This window comes from Monodelphis domestica, chromosome 6 (genome assembly GCF_027887165.1).
Source record: "Monodelphis domestica isolate mMonDom1 chromosome 6, mMonDom1.pri, whole genome shotgun sequence".
NCBI classification, from domain to species: Eukaryota; Metazoa; Chordata; class Mammalia; order Didelphimorphia; family Didelphidae; genus Monodelphis; species Monodelphis domestica.
This window is the reverse complement of record NC_077232.1, coordinates 2,032,400-2,040,845: the sequence shown is the minus strand read 5'-3', so window position 1 is coordinate 2,040,845 and position 8,446 is coordinate 2,032,400. Positions and strand designations below refer to the sequence as shown.

General features: G+C 41.6%; 1 protein-coding gene across 1 annotated transcript; it reads right to left on the bottom strand.

Annotated features, from left to right (window-relative positions):
- Positions 1–949: 949 nt before the first annotated feature.
- On the bottom strand, positions 950–1,924 carry LOC100016982 (mas-related G-protein coupled receptor member X2-like). The gene has a single exon (XM_056803559.1). It carries the CDS (start codon positions 1,922–1,924, stop codon positions 950–952), a length of 975 nt encoding a protein of 324 aa, XP_056659537.1.
- Positions 1,925–8,446: the final 6,522 nt, after the last annotated feature.

The following is an 8,446-nucleotide window of genomic DNA, read 5'->3' as shown; positions in this document are numbered from 1 at the left end:
TGTGATTTTAAACACTAAAATAGGGAATCATTGTTTACATGTTCAAGCCCGAAAGTCCAGACAGAGGCACCATGAAGGCGAGGCTATAGTCCTGGTCCTCATAAAAGAGGTATTATGGAATATGAGTAAGCTATTGGGTTACGGGGTGAATCTATGAGGTGGGGAGGGCTGGCAGGTGCACTGGATTCGAGCATGAATAAAGAGTCGGCGTCTTCAGACTTCATTGGGAAGCCAGAATAAGTCGAAATGAAGGTCCTAGGATCAGAGGGGCCAAAGGCTGCTCCCCTCCCCCTTCATCTGAATCAAAGCCAGAAAAGGGAGTGCATCTATTCCCCCATCGTCATTGGCTGTTCCCCAAGGTCAGGGGACAGACATGGCGTCAATGACTGGACCACTGTTCCTCAGTCTTGACCCTAGTGGGGATACCGGGGGGCGAAAAGGGAAGGAGCTCCTGCCTCTCCTAGAACAACGGTTAACTCTTCTCCATGTGGCCATTCTTGCCTTGGCTCTATCCTTCGAGGCGTGGGTCTAGGCAGATCCATGATGGAGGCCATGTGTGACTCCTCTTTAGTGGATCAAATGCGCCAGGGAGCTCATGAGAGACAGCAATAACTCATGCCTCCTTCTCATGTGGCTCGTCGATCTCAAAATGGGGCATCGCTTGAGTGTGGGAGATGTCAGGAAGGCCAGGGCAGGAGCAGAAATCGCCCCCCAGCCCCCCTGTAGACAAAGAGCTCCCGCAGGGCTTGGGTGGGCTTTTACTTGCCCTGTTAGGAGGCTCCGGATGCCAGCCTCAGTACCTCCAAGGAGATCACAGAGAACTCCGTCTCTTTTCTAAAGCAGGTATAAAGAATGCAGGAATAGAAGGGGAGAATCACGAGAGCGACTGGACTGAAGGGACAAGCCCAGGGCCCTAGAGGATTGCTCGGTTACCCTCCCTCGTCCCCCCTCAACTGCACACCGACATTTCCATGATTTCTGTGTGGGAGATCTCCTTGGCCCCTTCGGTCTCAGCCTCGTCACGCAGGGCCCTCTGCAGCAGCACCCTGAGGGGCTCCCTCCTCTTCTTCTGTCTGAGACTTCCTAGGAAGAAGTAGATGAGGGGGTTGGAGCTGCTATTCACACAGGATAGGAGCTGAAATACAAAAACAATACACTTCAAATCCATAAACCAAATCAAAAGAAACCAGTGGAATCCCATCGGCAGGCCACAGAGCAGGAACATGAGGACTGTGAGCAGGATGAGCAGGTAGAGTCTGGAGGGCCGCCTGTGCTTGGGATGGCACTGGACCTTGAGGATGAGCGTCAGGCTGGATATGCAGAGCACACTAACCAGGAGGAGAATCAGCGTCACAAACAAGAAGTCCCAGACTGGACATGACATCAGATGGCAGGAGAGAGGACCAAACAGCCCACAGGCACAGCTCTCCAGGAAGTTCCCCAGGAGGTAGAGCACCCAGAAGAGGGAGCACACAATGGCCGACGTGTGCTTCGGGCGGTGGCATCGGTACCAGATGGGGAAGAGGACTGCCAGCGAGCGCTCAGTGCTGATGGCAACCAGGAGGCTCAGGCCCAGGGTGTAAAAGAAAAACATGAGCGTGGTAATAAAGTCTGGGACCGTGTCGCAAAATGTGGGACAGACAACTTCAAAGCACTGCGCAATCTGGCAGCATAAGTAGAAGAAGTCAGCGGCCGCCAGGTTGAGGATGTAGACAGAAAAAGAATTCCTCTTGATGCGAAAGCCCAGGAGCCAGAGGACCAGTCCATTGGTCACCAAGCCACAAACACTGAAGGCCAGTATGAGGGACTTAATTGTCACAGCAAATGACGTCTCTTCACAGTCTCCGTAATAAATGAAGAGAGACTCATTTCTCTCAAACAAGTTTCCATCAACTGAGTCCTGGGTCATGTTGGTTGGGTCCATCCTGAAGAAACCTCCTCTGGGCACTGCAAACTCTGACACGTCTGTGGATAAAGCAACGCAGGAATGATGCACCAGGAATTCTGGGTGGTTGAGTATATTCCTATTTCATTCCCTACTTCAAGTCCCAATATGCACCTAGAATTGGTTGGTGAGCCTATGGAAACACAGGCCATAGGGGGCTGCTCTCCTTCCCCTCTCCATTGAGCCTGAGGACATTTTTCATATCACCTGCCCTTCTGCCCAGCAGTCCAATGGGAGGGCTTCCTCCCTCCCCTGTCTGGGGTAAGGGGGTGGCTCAAAAGTGTGTGAGGGTCACAGTTTGGGCAATCAGTCTCTAAAAGGTTCGCCATCACTGAGCTAGAACCTAATGAAATGTGACAAGAAAAATTTAGAGCTGTTTTTTCAAAGTACCAACTCCTACTCTAACTTACTAGTTCAATAGTCTTTTACTTTCAATTTTATTCATTTCTCCATTAATTTTTAGGATTTCCAATTTAATTGTTATCTAAGGATTTTTAATTGTTCCCTTTCTAGCTTTTGAAGTTGCAAGCCCGGTTCACTGATCTCCTCCCTCTCTATTTTGTTGGATATATGTAACTCTTAAAGGTTCACAGACACCTTCACACCACATGTCTTTAAGGAAGAAAGAAAGGATTGGTGAATCGTAGGCATCAGAAACTGAATCAAGTTCTCAGGGAGCTTTTAAAGAGGATGCAGCAAAAGAGAGACCTCCGAGCAGGGGAAAGAACACTAAAACATGTATTTTGTGGCTCTAAGGAGGAGCTTCTTCCACAAAGGAGGTGATGCTGTGAAGACCTAGAAGTTAGCATGGATGTAATAGTCGACTCGCCTTTTCTCATAATATTTTCAGCCTTATTTAACAAGTCATGACAGAATGCTGAAGTTTAGATTATAGGATTGGGAAAGAGGACCCAGCATTGGGAGAAAGATGTTCAAAGTAATCATTTCAAATTCAAAACAGATTTTGTCCAGGAAAGTGAATAAGAACCAAAACTGAACAGTAAAGAAGTCTTTTCTGACAGAGTGAAGTGTTCTGACCGCATGGAATTAGCTGAACTAGATTTTTTGTTTTTAATCATTTTTCTAGTGCCAAGTGGACACAGACAGAGAGAAGAACGGAAAAAGTGGGGCTGGTTTAAGAGATTTCGAATATCAGAACATTTCCTTAGACAATATACATTAAAAATGATTTTCTTATAAAAAGTAGCTGGTCAGTCTCAGATTTGGTCAGCCCCTCCATTAGAGAAAAAAATCTTTCGATCTTACCCTCTACAGTGGGGTGACCTCTATAAGACCTCTATAGGTCTTAGAAGTTATGCATGTAGAAGGGGCTTGGGACAAGATCAGGGTAATATGAAAAAGGCTTTTTTTTCTCATGCTCTCCCCCTCCTACTATTCCTGTTGACCCTCTCAATGACCCTGGGATCCCCTTAGAACTAATGCATGACTCCTGTGACAATGGGGTCCAGGTATAACAATGAAAAGGAGGTCCTCCACTTTCCATTACCCTCCCATCCTCACTCCTATGATCTATTTTGCAGAAGAAAGATCTCCTTGGACTGACTGACCTGGAGAAGCTGTGCTACCCTCTTGCTTGAGCTGCCTGCAGGAACTTCTGATCAGGTCTTGTGTGTGAACAAGAGTTATCAAGAGATTGGAAAATCCCCTGTGATTTCCTGTGAAGGCATTATGGGCCAATGAGAAGTCAGAGTCCGTTGGAAAGTGACTCTTCTGGGCAAATATCTTAGCATCTCCCTCTAATTATTCTGTTATATCTTGTGACCTACTCAGTGACAACCAAACCAGCCTTCACAGGTTAATATTCTCAGTGGTCTGAACCACTGTGTCACAGTTTTCCATCTCCTCCATTTTCTCCCAGGAATTCTAACATCTTCTAAGAAAGGCAAAGGGTCAGTCGAATAGAAACTCCTCACCCCGAGCTCACAAAGGATGTCTAAGGTCCTCTTCAATGTCTTTCTCTCTTCCTTGGTCCTTGGTGTCACTTTTTTACTTTCTTAGCTTCTTAATGTCCACTCATCCCTTAACTCCCTATTGTTCTCAAGAGTTCCAACCCCCATCCCTCACAGGAGCACCAAGATGTAGAAGCTAAGCATCTTTCCAGCACCCAAAGTGAAAGAGTTTAGGGAAAGGAAAGAATCTGTGTTAAGAATGAAACTAATTCAATGATTTACTTCAGTCTCAAAGGCTGGGGTGGGGGTGCATATATTCTTGGAACTATCCATTCTTTTTCCTGAAAAAATTCAAAGAAGTGATATTAGAGTCTAGTCATGTACACCTGGAGTTTCAAAAACATAATTAATGGGAGATTCTAGTAGCCTCTCTCAAGACAGAATAAAGAACAACTAGGAGCACATAATGTACAATTCATGAGTGGCCAAATGGTCATTTGTGATTTTTTGTTCAATGCCTCAATTGTACTTTATGGAAGTAAACATGTTAATTTGTTTGTTTTGATTAATTTGTCTTTATACATAAATAGCTGAAGAGAACCATTGTTTGTTGAGAGTTGACATTGGTGAAATATTCTAATCCTTATTTATATATTTAGAGTCTAATGATAGGAGGAAGAGAGTGGAGAACAGGAGACGCCTATATCAAGCTAAATTTCCTAGTTGAGACATTAAGATGTGAACTGTTGTCAGTAGGAAGTTACTGAAGGACTCAAAAAACTCTGAAAGGTACCTAGTTACTGAGTTAGAATTTTGTCAGAGAAACTCATTATTCTCCCTTCCAACCCCTTACCCTCATTTTTAATATTGACAAATTATGGAAGGAGTCCAGTGTAAGAGTTTAAATTTAGAGTTTATGCTAATTATGAGAATTCTAAAGTAATATTGTGGTCACTGATTTAAAAATATTATAGCTTAAGTCAAAATGACTTTTAGCAGCTTTATTTACAAAGAAGTGGAAAGAGTGAAAATGAAAAAATGTAAGAAGGTAGAGAATTGTCTAGCCTACCAGCCCAAGTGCTCCTCTTGTGTCTGTCTCAGTCCCAGCAGGGCTTCTCCAAGTCCACATGGATTTCCCAGTAATCCTCAGCTAGAGGTCCCAGTGGTGTCTTCAGTCAGAGTTCCACCAACACAGCTTCCTCCAAAGCCAAGGAAGGAATATTAGCCACTCACCTAATAAGCCAATGCAGGATCCAGGGTAAAGGTCTCCTCCAAGTCAAGGCAGGGATCTCAGGCCCTCACTCCAAATGCCAGGAATCTCCAGAACCAATCTCTCCAAAAGCCAGGAAAGGAATTAATCTAGACCATTCTGGTCTCTTCTTTTTATGTTCTTTTTTTCCATATCACTTCCTGTTACTTCCTGTCATTCTCCCTTCTTCACAGAAACCAATGGCAATCTTTCAATTTGCCTAGCACTGCCCAAGGAGGGGGGCAGTAGCCTTTGGAGGTGTGAGCTTACTCTAGTAAGTGACTACTGAAATCTCTTATTTAATGGTATGTATGAGTACTTTAAGTTCTTGATTTGATTAGCTAAAAATAGGCAATGGGAAAGTTAATCCCATTTCATACCACCATTTGGGGGATATTTACAATTTTCAACCAATTAATCAAATAATATTTATCTAGCACCTATTATATGCCACACATTGTACTAAGCACTAGATTCATGAAGAAAGTAAAAAAAAAACCATCCTTGAGCTCACACTCTGAGGGAGACAAAATATAAATAACAATAGTGTATGTGTGTATTAAAAAAACAGTATATATATATATATATATATATATATATATATATATGATAGGAAATTGGAAGTAATTTCAAAGGGAAAGTATTAAGATTAAGGAAGACTGGGACAATATAAGAATTATTGACCTTTTAGAGGAACATGATGCAAATCAAAAGAACAGGAATATCATAATTCAATAAATTTCTTAATATAGAAATGGAGCAGTTCAATGACAAAAAAAAATAGTGTAGCATGTCACAGGAACCTCTAATTCCCCTACCCATAAATATGAGGATGGTACCAAACTCCTGGATCAAAGGCAAAGGGTGCAGATGGTCAATAAAAATGAAGATGAACCCCTAAGGAATTCAATTTAGAATCACCCAAGTCTACCCACCAGCAAGGACAAAAAAGAAAAATTGCAATTTAATATATCACAAAAAAAAGCCAAATTATTTGAAATAAAAGGTTACTTGTCCTTAAAATGTGAATATAAATGACATCAAAATAAACCTTTAAAATAATAGAATTAATAATTTGTAAACATTCATTTAAATGCAACTATAGTTGAATAGAAACAAGCCATAAAATGCAACAAATAAACAACAGAAATTTAAGAAAGTAGACAAGTTTGAATATCTTGAAAGGGCTAAATAATGACCAAGTGCCTATAATCTGAACTTTAAGGATAGAAGTACACAGTTTCTAGAGAATCCACACTTTTATTTATGTTTTTATTGTGAAAAAAATTATTTTTCCCATTTACAGGTACAATAATTTTTAACATTTACTTTTAAAAATTTTGAGTTCCAAATACTTCTCCGCCCACCTTCTATATGCCCTCTGTTTTTGTATGATGTTCTAAGTGACATAATATGATAGAGTTCTTAGGAATTATAAGTGGCATCTTCTCATGTAAGAATTGTATTAAAAAGGGGGTTAATTTGTACCCAAGGGGTTTGACCTTTCAGTATTGAGAGTGGGAAAGTGTGGAGACCCCCCTTCTCAAAATGGGGTTCAGGGGAGACAGCTGATGTTTAGGGTTGGCTCAGAGAAAGGAGAGGAGGTTTGAAGATTTTCCCCCTTCTGCCTTCCCTCCTTAGCTAAAATTGCTCTCCCCAATTCTCTCTTGTCCCTCTTGTCCCCTCTCTACTACTCAAGACCAAAGAGTCTCCCCTTGATCTGTTCACTCACACTCAGCTTGGGGAACAGATAACTTTTAATGTCAACTCAATCAGGTAATACAAAAGGAATAATGGGCAGGGAAGAATGGGAAAAGGAAGTGGTGAAAAGGGGTCCTTACCTCTAAACCCTTTCCCCTCCCTCCTCATGTTTGGGTGGAACTCAGGCCTTGGCAGCCTGATCCCCCTGAGAGAAAGTCAGGTTGACTCATCCCTGGGCAATAGGAGCTGAGGTAAAGTCTGCTCATGTTTCTCTTCAGAAAGTCCCTTCAATTGGGAAATGTTGGGGGGAAGGATTCCCAGTCACCAGCAGGAAAAGTGGGTAACTCTCGAGAAAAAGTTTTTTCCCACCTTCTGTCTCTGGCTTCTCCAAGACCGAGAGCAACCAACTCCTCTACCAGCCAGTCTTCTCTTCCTTCAGATTCCCAAACTCCTCCAGCCCCTCCCCCGTCGAGGTGATCAATTTCACATACTCTTCAGCTTGGCACTTTTTCTCTAGTGCCAGCCTCTGTCACAAATCCTCCATTTCCTGTTGCTCACGTGGTGCCACCCTGGCCCATGCCAGTTACTTATCCTTTCCATCTAACCTCCCCCCTCCCAAAATAATAAATCTTATCCTAATCTGTCTATTTGCCAATCTAAGCTCCTATCTTATGCTAAGACTGAATTGTGGGAAGAAGATTAGGGTTATGTACCAACAAAACTTTACAATATAACAATTTCTTAATACAAAGATCCTATTACAATCAATATAAAATTTAACTTAAGTAAAATGGAACTATCCTATGCCTTATATAATAATAATTCCAATGTAACAATTCATAACATTTATAGGTATATACATATATTAACTTGTATCCAATGAAATCTGATTTATTCTGTCCCTATATTACCTCTCTAGTTACAACATTCCCTTTTCCACCCTAAACTACTCTGTCCCTATGGTTAGTATTTTAACTCTATCCTTTCTATCTATATTATTGGACTAGATCGTTATTAGGTTATATATACACGTCTGTTATTTGTACACATTTACATATGTCACATGTTATTTAAATACATATATATACACATATATATACATATATGTATATATATATATATATTGGTACTAGAGATCTATTTACAGATATACAATTTATGGGCTGTCCTTATTTACAGCACAGCCCCTAATGTCAGTGTGAAATGTGTTCGTGTTCTAGATATGTCATGGTGAATGCATATTTATTCCAATGTGCATGTGAATGTACTTCCCTATGTGTGAAGTTAATATATTTGGTGATTAATCTTACATGGCCCATTTTCCTGAAGTTCATTCCCCATAATGTCTTTGATTCAAAGTTCTTTCCAGTTGTCTGTGTGTCTTCCATCCTTTGGTGTTGCTTGAAGTTTATCACAGGTTCGGGGTGCCTTTTCCTTTAAAGGATACATACTGCCATCTCTCCTTGAAAGACGATCTCAGGTATCCGGAACTACAGGATCATGTGTGTGGGTAATATTAACATGTGCGTGCATGTAAGAGTGAATATTTTGATGCATGTGAGTGAAACTTTATACAGGATGTTTGTGCCATCCTCATGTGTGCAAGTGAGATTTTTTTTTTAATGAATGTAGGTATCTTTC